The sequence below is a fragment of the Clarias gariepinus genome, chromosome 15 (assembly GCF_024256425.1).
Source record: "Clarias gariepinus isolate MV-2021 ecotype Netherlands chromosome 15, CGAR_prim_01v2, whole genome shotgun sequence".
NCBI classification, from domain to species: domain Eukaryota; kingdom Metazoa; phylum Chordata; class Actinopteri; order Siluriformes; family Clariidae; genus Clarias; species Clarias gariepinus.
In genome coordinates, this window is record NC_071114.1 from 19130010 (window position 1) to 19145996 (window position 15987).

Below are 15987 nucleotides of genomic sequence, written 5' to 3' on the forward strand. Positions count from 1 at the left end.
TCAGCCTCAAGAGTAGACTAGAATCAGGGCACCAATGAGTTTAATTGACCCACATGGTGACGTGAAAAAAAATGTGACATGTAAACGATGTGACAGGAAAACGATTATGCATACATTATCATCATCTACAGAACTTAATTATTTTCTTTATTTTTTTATTTCCCCCGTGCTAAGTGCCACCCCACAATATGCCATCCTGGGTCATGAGTCATGACCAATGAGAAGCACACTCTCTGTTCTCTGTTTTGAGACCATGAGATACATGAGACCATGACATACAGACAGGCTGAGGAAGAGGAGGGATTTCCTTCTAGTCATTGACTGTTTGCTTCAAGCTTAAAAATCAAAGTGACTTAGTAGTCTACCTATAAATTTCCCATTTATTTCACTTTTATTCTCAAAAAGATAAAAAACAAATAGCGTCCTGTACTGGTTCAATATGGAGCAGGTATTTTAGATTAAATTCAATTAAATAAATTCAATATATATATATATATATATATATAGGCCATATATATATATATATATATATTGTGGCGTGGGCGGGGCGGCGGCTGACGACCAGCATGCCTTGCAGGGATGTCGGTGTATTCACCATGATGGGGAAAGGTGTTTTGGTTAGTGGCTTCGGCCCTGTTTGTGTGTGTGGGTGTGTGACGTGTGAAATGTGCTCCACTTCAGGCTGACGGTGAATTGGATGTAGGCTCCTGAGTGAAGGTGCTGCTCATGCCATACCTGCTGTGTGCTAAATAAAGTACTCCCAGCCATTGCATTGGGCAGCAAATAAGCTCACTCGTCTCTCCAGCATTCTTTCCGGCGTAAAAACGCTACATTGGTGTCAGAAGTGGAATGGAGAGTAACGGGTTCGAGCGCACAACGGAGGACCTTCTGAAAATCCAAGCCGGCCGCCGAGTAGCGGAGCGACTACTCGCGCAGAAGAAGCGCTTTCCCGACGGCGCTAGAGCGAGCACACCACGGCAACCAACACGGAGCGGCCAGGTGAAAATCCCGGCACTGGATCTCGAGGCGGACGTTGCGCAAGCGCCGGCGCCAGCTACAGCTCCGTGCGCCGTCAGCCGGCAAAGCGACCTGCCGCTTCGTGAACCTAGCCGGGGACAGGGCTACCCGTCGCGGCTAGGCAACGAGCAACTCTCCGACGTTTCGCGGCGAGGCCGAGGCACGGGACAGCGTACACCAGCAGCCGCTGAACTAGCGCCGGGAGGACGCTTGGGAAGCCGCGCTGGGCTTTACATTGACTGTGTGCTGGACGGCGTCTTACTGCGGGCGCTCGTGGACACCGGCTCCACTGTTTCGCTGCTGCGCTCTGGAGTACTGGGGCAAAGCAAGCGTTTTCGCCGACGGCCTGATCCTGCCTTCAGCATCCGCACCGTTGCTGGGGGCTCCGTCAAGGTACGGGCGTGTTGCACAGCGCGAGTCCAGGTGGGTGGACGGACTTATTCCCACGGGTTCGTTGTGGAGAGTGTCGAGGAGGACTGCATTTTGTGGTTGGACATTCTGGAGAGATGGGGTGCGGTGCTGAATTTGGCTAGCAGAACTCTGCGTGGTAACTTCGGGGTAGCCAGGTTGCTCGGACCCAAACCACAGCCGGACAGGTTAGCAGCACACACCCGGGGGGCGGAACTTCCGGTAGCAGACCGAGTGGGAAATCTGCGCGCTAACACCGGCGCTTTACCTCGCCGGCCGGGCAGCAAAGCGCGTGGCTGGTACTCCGATCAAGTGGAGCGCCGTCGCGACGTAGAACCCTCGACGCAGGACGTTCCCCCCGTGCAGTCCTCCTCCAGGCTCTCCGGTGGTGATCAGCCGTCTGAGCCAGCGTGCAGCCGCGTTACTGCGTCACCCGCAGTCGCTCCGCCGGTCTCACAGAACTGTGAACCGCTCATCGCCAGGCAGAAGGGCCCCACCCAGCGTGGACACACTCACAGCCAGGGGCGAGATTTTGCTGCTGGCGAGCAGGTGTGGGTGTGTTCCTCCGGAAGGAGAAGGAGGGCGCTCTCGGCCGGGCGTGTGTCTCACTGGGTTGGCCCCTGTACGGTAATAGCTCGGCTCTCCGATGTCATCTACCGGGTGCGGTTGGCGGGGCGGGCACGAGTTTTGCTCCACCGGGACCGTCTTGCGCCTTGCCAGCCGCACGCCGGGGAAACATTGATATCTGTGGAGGCCGGACCGCCTCAGGACTACGTTCGCGTTCATCCCTCACCTGCCAAAGGACGCCGGCGTTCCCACCGCCAGCACCGACCGCCTCCACGCCTTCGAAACCAAGTTCGTCATGGTGACCAGGGACGGTCACAGCCCGGGTGGGGGCAGTGTGGCGTGGGCGGGGCGGCGGCTGACGACCAGCATGCCTTGCCGGGATGTCGGTGTATTCACCATGATGGGGAAAGGTGTTTTGGTTAGTGGCTTCGGCCCTGTTTGTGTGTGTGGGTGTGTGATGTGTGAAATGTGCTCCAGTTCAGGCTGACGCTGAATTGGATGTAGGCTCCTGAGTGAAGGTGCTGCTCATGCCATACCTGCTGTGTGCTAAATAAAGTACTCCCAGCCATTGCATTGGGCAGCAAATAAGCTCACTCGTCTCTCCAGCATTCTTTCTGGCGTAAAAACGCTACAATATATATATATATGCAGTAACTGTGCGAACATTGCAATGGATTAGCATGTCTGGAGGATTACATGCTTAAAAGTAGTAGGATATACATACTGTATGTACATGTGTGAGTTATTTATACAGTATATACAGAATAAATATGGGTGAAATATACAGTAGTGCAAAGATGAAGTTAATTGTTGATGGTTCTAATTACAGGATGATTTCGTATTTTACGGGATTTTTGGCAATCCTACTCATGAGGTAGTCACCTAGAATGGTTTTCCATAGTTCATAGAGGTCTTGAGTACTTGTTGGCTATATTTCCTTTACCCTCCTGTCCAACTCATCACAAATTATCTAAACTAAATTTAGATTGTGTAATTGTGAGGCCAGGTTATCTGATACAGTATGCCACCACTCTCCTTCTTGGACAAAGGCTCTTACCTAGTCTAGAAGTGTGTTTGAGTTCACTGTCTTTTTGAAAAAAAGAAAAAGAAAGATGGACCCCACTAAGTGCAAACCAGATGGCATGGCATATCACTTCAAAATGCTGTGGTAGCCATGCTTGTTTAGAGTGCTTTCAATTTTGACTAAGTCACCAACAGTGTCACCAGCAAAGCATCCCTACACCATCACACCTCCTCCTCCAGGCTTCACAGTGGGAACCACACATTTAGGAACCGTCTGTTCACCCTCTCCAAGTCTAACAAATACATACCTTTAGTTCACAACCAAGAGCCCTAACATTTTAGTATATGACATATACAGCTGTAAACTTTTTACGAATTGAATGCTCTTGTCACACACCTTTCATATAAGTGAGCAGGAAAAAAGAGAGTAACCATTATGCATATTCACTACTTTATTACTTTTGCTTGTAACTGCAACCTAATAGGCAATGTTTGTAATAGAAATCTCTAAAGGTCATAAAAAAATAATTTGCAGCCCAATATGTTCAGCACAGATTATTATTATTATTATTATTATTATTATTATTATTATACAATTTAACAGAATTAGGACTTTTTCTTGCCTTTGGTCTAAAAGTCTTATTTCCTAATTGTATCTGCATAGAAAAGTAAAAAAAAATGTTTTGCTCAAACTTTGATTTGTGACCTAATTTTTTTATTTTTATTTGTGTTTTAAAATTCCAGTTAAATTCAGCAGTAAGCTGCTAAAGTACTGTATAATTTTGTGGATTAAAGTTTTTAGGAGTTTCCAGACCCTTCAAAACGTTGATGTGGGAAAAATGCACCTGCTATTATATATCCAGACATTTCATCATCCATCACCCTAGCTCCCCGTTCAGTTGTCAACAATGTGACTGGTCTGGTTAAAGCAGTTGGAATTTCCTGTAACCCTAGTGAGTGCCGCTTCATTGACAGTTCATGCAGGAGCCTAAAAGCGGTGCTGCTTCATAACGTAAACATATATCCATCTCTTCCAATGGCTCACCAGGCGCAGCATAAAGAGGAATACAGCAGTGTTAAAATTTTGTTAGATGCTTTGAAGTATGAGGACTAGCGCTGAGAGTTGATTAGAGACCTAAAAATCGTTGCATTCCTAATGGGTCTCCAAAGCGGCTTCACCAAGCTTTGTTTACGTTTGAAAGACATTTTACCCATTTTGCAACTTTTCTAGGTGTAAGCTAATAGGAAATAACAGTTACTATTCAAGGATCAAAATTGTGTTGCATTATTATTATTATTATTATTATTATTATTATTATATGCTGGGTAGGATGTTAGACTAAATTATTTTCTGTATACTTTTAAACATATTTTGCAGTAATAATAAAATCTATTTATTTTTAATGTTTTTGTGGACAGATCATATCTATGATATCTATCATATTCAAAACAAAGGAGTTTAGTGATCAACCTGCAGTAATAGTTATGTTTTAACCTTTTTGTGCACACTTGAAGTTCACCATTACTCCATTACTTTAATTTAACAAGTCATAATTCTGATTAATATGGCTCTCTAAACTTTTGCCATTCCTATAACCTTGCTTTAGACTGTAATAAACAGCTTCGAATTTATAAAACAATTATTTTTATATTAAAGATATTTGAACTGCCTCATGTGACAGTCCTACATGGTCGATTTTGAGAACCATAAATATTGTCATATTCATACAAAAAATGTATTTTAAATTATTGATTTTTTCTTTATTATGGTATTTCTACGCATTGTCAGCCAATCATTGTTTAACAAAAGTGATGTTTAGAAACATTATTGATATAACATGTTTAAGTAATAAATATATCCAAAGAATGTGGATGTCTTTAAAAAAATTATGTAGGAAATATACCAGTTGCACATCACAAAAATGTATTCTACACCAGATTTCTATAAAGTGCAGTAAAATGCTTTAAAATAAATTAAAGATGCAGCTGATATCTCTGGTAGACATAATCTATGAATGGTGTTACTGATATGTTAAAACATTGCACTAATAACATATACATTTATTACATTGAATTAAAATATTTATATCTTATGCACAGGACACTGGCAACACCAACACAAAGTGCAAAATGTTACTGCATGGCAATTTGTAGAGAAAACAAGTGTTTAAAGGATTTAGAGGAAATGGATAAAAGAGGTGAAGAGGCTGAGCAGCATTGTACAGATGCTGAGATGGATAAATACAGCATGATTTGGGTCTGGTTCAGAAAACAGCTCTAAGTGACAGTATTCATAGGGCTCAATGCAGGCGGCATAGGCCATAGCATGGGCGATGTAGCTCTGTTCATGAACTGCATGGAAAAGATGAGACATTGGACCTTTCGCAAAAATAGCCACATCTTCAGCGCCATGAGTTTCCGATGAGAGAGGAACAGCAGACTGCTGGACATAATCATTGCTGCCTGTGTGCGCATGAGAGAGAGAGAGTATGTGAAATAAATATCCAGTTGTACAAAAACATGTCCAGATGTTTATGGTGGTTTAACAGCAACTCAGACAGACAGGCAGACAGACAAACAGGCAGGCAAACAGACAGACAGATAGACAGAAAGAAAAGCAGAAGAGAGACCTGACAGTTATTTAAGGAATTTATTATTACAGGTAAGACAGGAACCTTACCTGTAATACTGTAGTCAAGGTCTGGCCGTGTTGCATTGTAGATATATCCTGGTCCATTCCCATACAGAGTGGTAGTAAAGGGTTTCTTATCAGACCCCATTTTAGTAGAAAGTCCTAAAAAAACATACATATTTGTATTGTAATAAATGTAAATTTATTGATTATGCAAACATCAATATTTTACACACTACTAATTTGTCTCTGTTGTGCTTGGGCTGTCCAAGCATTAAGTTTGAATAAATGATAACTAGTATTAGCTGTTTCCTTGTAATTTCTACATGTCTTATATTTATTTTTAATTATTTTAATGACATAAAACTACAGAGGAGATGCAGCCACTCCTATAAATAATGCAGAGATTGGAGGGAGAAAAAATAAGTGGAATCATAGAAATTTCCATATAATTGGAACGTATGATCTGCATTAAAATAGTATCTATAAAATGGGGTCATACTATTTTTAACAATCACAACATTGTACACCTGTTCGAGACTGTCCGTGCAGGAGACTACTTACAGTAGATGAGATTTCTGGTTACATGATTCTAATCAAAATAATTTAATACTGTACCCAGTACTGGATTGCCCCTGGGTGAGTTTCCGCCAAAAGTGAACACATGTGAGTGATCAGCGGTAACCACAGTCATGGTGTCCAACTCGCTGGTCATCTCAGCTGCTCGGGCGATAGCACGGTCAAACTCTACTGCTTCATGCAGAGCATGTTTAGCTTCACTTGCATGGTGACCATGATCTATTCTACCACGTGGAAAAACACACACTAATTACTACAGGAATATTATTAGTTACATTACGGTGATTGAGTCCTATACATACACATTTTTTCCCCATTGATTTGACCTGGGCAAAGTCAAACCCATTCCATGAAATTAACATTCCCTGTCCGCGTTACTTAATGACATGGCCAATTTTCCCCAATAAAACAGCACATGCAATTTGTTTTACTCAAAGACGAGACCGATTTGTACCCATCAAAGACATGCCTAGTCCCTTTTGCTCAAATATACACTCAATTACCTCACTTAAAAACTGGCTCAACTGACCAATTCAGGCATAGATTTATGACGATATTTCCCCGCTGAGCTGCCTGTGTGATCATTATCACACCCAGCATGGATACTTATCTTCCACAAAAAGGTAAAATCCATTGGGGTTCTTGCTGAGGATCTTGATGGCTTTTTCCATCATCTCTGTGAGTGATGGATCTGTTTCTGGATTCCTATCAAGCTCATACCTGGTGTCCTTTGGCTCAAAAAGACCTGAGCACACAGGGAGAAAATACATGACTAAAACATTCACTGGTTTATATACTGACCTGCTTTATTAATTATTAAGTAAATGAGAGTATTTATGATGTAAGTAAGTAGGATGTAAGGTGAGGAAATTAATCATGGAAACTTGATCTTGTGGTTAAAAAAAATCTTCATATTACCCATTAAATAGTCTGTGTTTTTCTCATCCACATTGTTAAACTGAGTTATATTCCACACATAGTGGGCATTCTAAAGGAAAAAATATAAAACAGTTAAAGGATAGGTACAGAAAGTACATTACTGCACAATACTTTTCTTAAACAATTTCAGAAACTGCAGCTCAGATCAGACTTAAGACTTTCCCAGTTTAGCCTTATAATAATTTTAGTCTTTTCTTTATCTGTGCAAATCACTGTAGATCAATATTCCTATTTTTTTAGGGCCCAAACAATTTCCATCTAATATTTAGCTTATATTTATTAATAATTATTCAAAACAAACTTTTATTCATTTAAGCTGATTCATGAAAATGTCTGATTCATATGCATCCGATTCAGTTTCATTGTAATTCTGTGTCTGATTAATGTAAATATAATTAATTAGAATATTTTATTAATTTACATCTGATACATTTTTACATTTGTATGATTAATAATATTTTATCTGCCTATAATTCATGAGTTTCATGAATTTTCTGAAAATCTAGTTCTAATCTATTTCATGAAACTCTGATTCCCCTGCATCTGAACGAAGAATTTTTAGTTTGTTCTACTGTATTTGATTCATGAAGCTGTTTAAATATGACAGGTTTTATATCATATTTTACATGCACCGTTTTAATGAATAAAAGTGGCTGTCTTGTTTTATAAAAATTGTAAATTTTACAATTTGAACAAGGACAAAAAGTTTACTTTTTTGTTTTTGAGCCACTCATCAATCAGGTTAGTCTTATCCAATCTGCTACCAAACGTTGCAGGATACTCAGGATCTGCAGTCCCTGCAGGGAGCATGTACACTCTCCCTCCACCTAAAATCACCTAAAGAACAAATAAACTTATTTAGTTACAGTATACAACTATTAGTTATACTATAGTTGCACGATTAAAACTGACTTGATCAAAGTGTTTGGCTTCTTCACATGTACTGTGTATTTTGCCTTTGAATCAGTCACGATGCAGGAATGTACTTAACAATCTGTCTAATCTATACATTCCTTTATTTTCCACACAGCTCAGGGCACAAGGGAGGACACATACTGGATGGGGTGCCAACACATCACAGACACACATTATTTATTCATGTAAAAGAATACTTGAATGATTTAATAATGGTCAAGTGTAAGTGATCTTACATTAATATCAGTGTTGTGGACGAGTTGATAAGCAATGTCTTTGCAGCCTTCACCCGATGCACCAGCAGGCAGCTCAGCATCACTGTACCAGTCTCTATCAGCAACATGAGCATAATTTGCTCCTGGGGATGCATGCTGAACTCGTGTGGTGGTCACAATACCCACAGACTTCCCTGGAGAAAAATAATAAATAAATAAAAAAAGATGTTCATTGACAGTGAACATCTAGGAAATCACCAGAAGAGTCCCAGAAAAGTGGAATGAGAAATATTAAGCAATCAAATTAATATTTGAACACAATCTTTTCATAATTACTCAATCAATCAATCTTTTTACATCCATGGACACTATGCACAATTACACGCACACCTTCCGTTGTACGTTTACATCCTGGACCATTGCACAAAGACACTTTAATAACTTTGCACACCTACCTTCACAACTGCACTACATGTTTACGTTTACATCCTGGACCAGTGCACAAAGACACTTTAATAACCTTTGCACAAAGACACTTTGTTCTATGCATATTTGCACACCCAGTACAGTATATTTTAATTTATACAGTATATTTCTCAGTACAGTATATTTCAAATTGTAAAGTATATTTCTATTCTTATGTACATCATATTTCTATTTTTATTTTTAGTTATATTTTTTCTAGCATATTTCTATTTTTATTTTTAGTTATATTTTTCCTAGTTTAATTTAATTTTTCTATTTAATTTTTCTATCGTATTTCTTTTATTCATATTTATTTCTTATTGTAAACTTTAATTCTCTTTTAGGGTCACTGGCAGTCGTATAAGCATTTCACTACATTTCGTACTGTGTATGACTGTGTATGTGACAAATAAAATTTGAATTTGAATTTGAATTTAATATTGTAAATATATTATCAAGATTGTTTTTAATAGTAAATATTAAATGAAATGTAAAAATTATGTAAATGCAGTAAAAATAAATGATCAGAGTAAAAAAACAATACATTAGAGTGTAAAAAAAATTAAATTTAACAAAATAAGACTATGCTAAAAATCAAGCAGGTTTAAATCACTTAAAAAGTCTGATAAATAGTAATGACTTCAGTTTTAATGCATAAAAACTAAACATGCTTAACCAGTTTTTTATTTTTTACTGTTCAGGATGGTAGTGACGTATAATGTTGCCAAAAGGTTTATTAATAATTTCAAAGAATTTTGCAGCTTATAAATAAGGGAAAATAGTAAGATTAAAAAAATGTAAAAAAAAAAAAAAAAAAAAAAAACTTAAAAAAAATTACACTTATTTTGAAGAGGAAAGGGCAACAATGCTACAGTTGGCATAGTAAAATGCGGTATTTTTTTAAGTTTACTTAAGAGTAGTCATTATTTAGAATGCATTTTAACAAAATTTCTCTAGAAAATAATCATTTGAGATGCAACTGTGCATCCTTCTTCTAAATTATTGGATCATTGATTTGACATCACCACAAGATGGCAGCAAAACTGTTGATTTCAGATTTTAAAGTCCAGCTTTGAACAAGGTTACGATAAGATTACAGATCGGTTATATCTGATGCTATAATTTCTTTCTACCGTATTATAATAAAATTGTGGATTATTTCATTTGGAGCGTATCAGCCTATTATCAGCACATAAGCCCATGTGCAGTACCTGCTGCTCTGGCGCGGTGGAGGACTGATTTGACCTCGTTGCCTTTGGCAGTGCTACACCGCCCCCTCCGAGCTGCAGCACTGAGGCCCAGTGTTCCGTAATTTGCTTTGACACCACAGAGATATGCTGTGGCTGTACCAGCACTGTCTGGCATCTGCTGATCCACGTTATAGGTCTGCAGAGATCAAGACACAAAATGAAATACCTGGCAGTACAGACTGTGATTTTTTACAACATTAATAATAATAATAATAATAATAATAATAAAACTTTAACATGCTGTATTATATTGACCTGAACTCAACTGTGGAACTCAACTGTGTAATAATGAAGGAACCTGGCATGCGGACTGAAATAAACTGAATTACTAATTAAATGAATTAAAATTGAAATAATCAAAGTTAAATAAAATTTATTTAAAAAGAGAAAGTAGACAAAATGCTACAGAAACATAACATTATAAAATGGAAAGTAAATTAACTAAATTTCTAAACTGGTCTAATTTATTAATCTGAAATGTACTGAGGTACTGATTTAAATTGAACTGAACTGGATTTGCTGAACTGAACTTAACTGCTGAACAGATTACCTGAACTAAACAGAACTCATTAACTAAATTAAACTGAAATGAACTGATTATCTGTACTGAATTAATTTATTGAATTAAACTCACTGAACTAAGTTACTTAACTGAACTGAACTAATTTATAGAAACTGAACTAAACAGATTTATTTATCTAAACAAATTTAAGAAAATATAAGATATACATTTAATTTGTCCCACGAAGGTAAAAATTCAAAATTTAATTGAACAGATTTCCTGAACTGATCTAAACAGATTTAAACACCTAAACTGTATTAAATGTATTTAAATTGATTTAAAATGTAAACCTTGGATAAAGCCAGGTGAGGGAACGTGTCCATGGTTAACATTGTCTCCTCTCCATTTTTTCCAGCAAGCTGTCCTTTGAGAATCCGAGCAGCCGTCACTGTCGAAACTCCCATACCTCCGCACACACACACACACACACACACACACACACACTTTTAAACTTTTACTGTTGAAATTAGAGTATTTAAATGAAATGAAAATGTAAATGTATTAGTAAGTCAACTTATTAATCTAATATGTAACCTAAAATCTCTTTTTTGTATTGAGCTGCTTAGCATGTTGTGAAATATAAGTGTTAAAACAATGTTTTATTTAGGTGTTTTTTTCAAAACACAGTTATCAGTAAATCATTGTTGTCCTGAACAGAACTGAAAACTATTACAGAGAAAACCAGAACACTAATTGCAGGGACTAGACACACACACACACACACACACACACACACACACACACACAAACACTAAGATTCATGTCCATATAACTGGGGTTTACTCTCTTCATATCTAATCTTGCATGGAGCTAATAACATGAGAGAGAGAGAGAGAGAGAGAGAGAATGCTCACTATCTCATATGATCCCCTGTGATGTGAAAAGATTAGTCTCTAAGAAACACTCCGCATAATGTGCTCAGCACAGGCTGATTAAATTAAATTCATAAAGCTTGCTTAACTATAACTAAAACTGTAGTTTTATTTAAAATTATATATATAATACTAATTACTAATACATTTATTTTCTAGTTTATTTGCTTTGTTTGTTTGTTCAACTGAGAACAGTTATGTTTCATGATTTATTTATTAATTGAAATAGATCAATATCATGTGACTTACCATCTCCAAGAAAGAGAATGAGATTTCTGGCTCGATGAATATTTGGCTTCTGAGACAAAGCCGAGATGAGAGCATCCTTTCCTTTTATGTTCCAAAACCTTGGATCTTCTTCTTCCACTACACACACACACACACACACACACACACACACACCTCTTATTGATGGACTGCAAATTGTTTTATGTGCAGTTTGTTTTTTAATGAACAACTATTCTGATTAATAGGCGATTTAAGGGCATTAAAAGCTTGATTACATGTCATTTATTTTTAGACATAGAGATAAAAACACAGATGTTTTAAGGCCATATGAATTCTTTTTTTTCATTCATATGTCATATTTAAAATCAAAAGTGCACCTTATAAAAAAAACAATACAAAATTTTTAATTATATTATTGCAATTTTACAATACTTTTAATTTATAAGGGATCCATCTTTTATTTTTAATAAAACTTTTATTCATAAATACTTAAAAATTTCCTTTAATGTTACAATTTAAATTTTGCAGTAATCAAATACTATAAAATTTATATGCATTTTTTTGCATTACACTAGTTTACACTAGTTTTTGCACAATTATTATGTGCATTCATCCTGGTGGCCATTTACTTTATATGATTACATTTACACACAATTATCAGATACTAATGTCGAAAAATATTAAGAACATCATGTATAACCTTTGTAATAACTAAAGCTGTAAAACAAATGTATTATTTTAAAAATTGAACAAAAATCTTACCTGGAACAGCAGCGAAACAGGCATTAATCAAAAATAAAATTAATGTTCCAGATATAAGGGTGTGTTTGGGAGCCATGGTGTGAATTGGATGTGGAAGAAACACACACATACACACATACAAGCGTTCTTCACTTTATAGCCAGACTTTAGACCAAAGGTCATCGATTATGTCCAACTTAAGTACACATTTAATTTATAACTTATTAACCTTTATGTCCCTCAACAATATTAGAGGTCTTGTATTTTTTCCAACATGTAGTTTTATGTGCTTGGCTCATTTTCTCTAATTTACTAAATATTCTTTTTTTAAACTTACAATATTTATTACGGAAATGATATTCAGATCGTGTTGGATTGTCAGTTTGACCCTCCCACTCTTGCTCTTGAGTATTATGAGGATTTTTTCATTTTTATTTAAATTAAAGAGGAATAAGATCACATGCATAAACAGTTAAATTATTTTGAACTAATACAAATCACTTTTGTTGTTTCTAAAAGTAAAAGTAAAAATAATAGTATAAGTGATTTGTATTAGCATAAAATATTTTGACTGTTTATGCATGTGATCTTATTCCTCTCTAATGTATATATTTTTGTGATTTAAATTTATACTTCTTTATTTAAAATTTTTTTCTTCACTCAACTCCTAAATATACTTAAAGGTACAGTACCTTTAAATTAAAGGTACAGAAAAGGTTTACAAACGTCTGTGTATGCAAGAAGCTACACCTGGATGTAAGTTGTTGATGGTAAATTAGTTATGTTCAGCAAAGAACCCCATGAACTCATATAAAAAAATGTGGGAAAACATTAGCTAAGGGAAACTAAAGACAGCTGAATTCTCAAATGCTAGCTAGCATAACTTTAGCCATACAAACAACTCTGAACCATCAAGGCATGAACTCCACAAGACCACTGAATGTGTGCTGTGGTATCTAGAACCAGGATGTTAGCAGCAGATCCTTTAAGTTCCATAAGTTGTAAGGCATTCATGGATCAGACTTGTTAGTCCAGCACATCAGACTGGACTGATTGTCATTCCAGTCTAATTGACAGTCACAGGGATGCTTATTGAGCAGATTGATGAGCTTTGGACAGCCCCTGAACAGTTCACTGGTTGTTCTTTCTTGGGCTACTTTTGATAGTTACTAACCGCAGCATACCAGGAACACCCCAGAAGACCTTTATTTTGGTTGTGATCTGAGACACTTGTTAAAGATGCTTATGCTATTGATTGTAATTTTATGGAGGATCAGTGTGGACAATGAAAACTGCTAAATGTGTAGAAAATGAAAAATTGAAAATCGAAATCAATTTGCTAGGATTGTTAAGATCATTGTAATGGTTACAGAGTGTGTATTGCATAAGCAGCAATTGTACTGCATGTGTAAACACACACTGTTTCCATGAATGTCAACAATATAATAAATAGATTACTGACTCACTGACTTTGCAGTGTTGTAAAATATTTGATTTCAAAGCGACTGTTAATGTGTGATGAATGCAGTGACTCCACCCCTTCCAGTCTGGTTAACCCTGGACTTATATCTCCAACGTCATTGCTGTACTTTAATCAGGAGTGGAAAATACATGGAGAATTGCACTTTGTTACTATGCATAAGTATTTTTACCATATTTATACTTACCTGTAAGATTCTACCAACTATAAACTTACTTTCTACTTTTGCCTCATAGGTCTAGCATTCCCAATTTGATCCTTAGATCAGGTTGTTTGTGTAGAGTTTTTCGTCTGTATTTGCAAAAACATTATTAGCCAAAGCATGCTGATGGGTGTTTTACTTATGCTAAAGTGCTTCTAGGTGTGGATGAGCATTTGACTTTGTAGGTGCATGATGAACCAAAATGGACTGGTACCCTACCCTCAGCGAATTTTTCCTTATTTTTCATTTGTTGCATGACTTATTTCCTTATTATGGCTTTCAGCATAAATACGTGATTGGATGCTTGTAACCATGCCATAATGCAACAAATGGTTACCCAGGATAAACTCTGGATGCAATGAAATGAAACTCTTAGTGAGGAGTAAAAAAATAAATAAATAATAACAATTATTATTATTATTATTAATAATAATAATAATGATAATAATAATAATAATAATAATTATTATTATTATTATTAAAACACTGTAGTAAATTAAAGATTATTCTGTTTTATTTAAATAACCTATGCAGAATTTATCATGAATTTTCCAGCCATGCAATTAGACTATTTGCCTTTATGTCTGTTGATATGATTTATTTACAACTACATTCAATTCAATTCAATTCAATTTTATTTATATAGCGCTTTTAACAATGGTCATCGTCTCAAAGAAGCTTCACAAAAAAAATGTTAAGAATTTTTTTTTTCTAGAAAAGAAAAGAAAATATTTGGAAGTGTGTATGTGTGAAAAAAATGTGTCTAGATAATAATGAAATGAATGAATGATGAATGAAATGTCTCTGATGAGCAAGCCAAGGGTGACGGCGACAGTGGCAAGGAAAAACTCCCTGAGATGGCAATAGGAAGAAACCTTGAGAGGAACCAGACTCAACAGGGAACCCATCCTCATCTGGGTGATAACAGATTGAAATAACATCATGTGTGTTGTGCAGGTGAAAGTTCAAAATAACAGAAGTTGTGTAGATTCAGTTCAGCAGTAGGTGCAGAGGGCAGATGGGGTCTGGATCACTGGAAGCACAGGAACAGGATGGTAGCTCCAGCCATCATAAAGCAGAATCTAGCTGGAGCAGGTCCTTCTCAACATGCCTTAGAAACCACGCAGGGTTGGCATTTGTCTACTAAACCTACATCAGTAGTCACATTCTCTCTGATGGGGTGTAAGTGACCTGGTGACCTTGAAGTTTATGCAGATATATATTTTCTCTGGATTTATATATTTTTTTGCCTTCTTCCTTTATTATATGTACATTATATATAATATTATATATTACATTTTAGGCCTTCTAGGACTAAATAGACATCTTAGGACATCATAGGACATTGTGGGACAATCAAACATGTACTTTTTTTCAAGGCCCACTTCCTTCTTTGATTGACAGCTAAGATTATCCCACTGTTTTTAAACATCACCAGTGATCAAAATAGATTAAAGTTCATTTTACATTCTTTAACCTTTGTCCACCCGACATATGTTTTGTACACTTACTCACTCTTACTAATTCTTTATAATTCCCACTGTACCATCATGTACAGTGTTATTCCCAGGGGCTCTGAGCATGAAGGAGGGGATGCCCTGGATGAGGTGCCAACCCAGTGCACGGTGAACCAGCACACACTCATTCACCCACTGCATACTATATACATACAATATATGGAAAAATAAATTGCAAACATTTCATATTGCTTGATACATGGATATGTTGTAGGTTCAATGTCTTTTCTCTTTGTTTTTGTTGTTTTTTACATTGACAACATTCATTAGTAGTTATGAGTAGTTTATTGGGTTAGTTGAACAGAAATTTATTTTCCATCTCGAAGGGTGAAAAAGCCATCTATTAACCATCTTTAGCTTCTTCTGAAATGTTTT

At 36.7% G+C, this 15987-nt stretch overlaps 1 protein-coding gene across 1 annotated transcript; it reads right to left on the reverse strand.

Moving 5' to 3' along the window:
* Positions 1 to 5191: 5191 nt before the first annotated feature.
* Positions 5192 to 12556, reverse strand: alpi.2 (alkaline phosphatase, intestinal, tandem duplicate 2). Its single transcript, XM_053512968.1, has 11 exons — positions 12435 to 12556; positions 11694 to 11810; positions 10863 to 10978; positions 9972 to 10146; positions 8317 to 8489; positions 7877 to 8002; positions 7145 to 7214; positions 6837 to 6971; positions 6266 to 6457; positions 5696 to 5809; positions 5192 to 5478 (listed from the first exon to the last, which is right to left on the reverse strand). Exons 1-11 carry the CDS (start codon positions 12541 to 12543, stop codon positions 5192 to 5194), a joined length of 1614 nt encoding a protein of 537 aa, XP_053368943.1. The 5' UTR covers positions 12544 to 12556.
* Positions 12557 to 15987: the final 3431 nt, after the last annotated feature.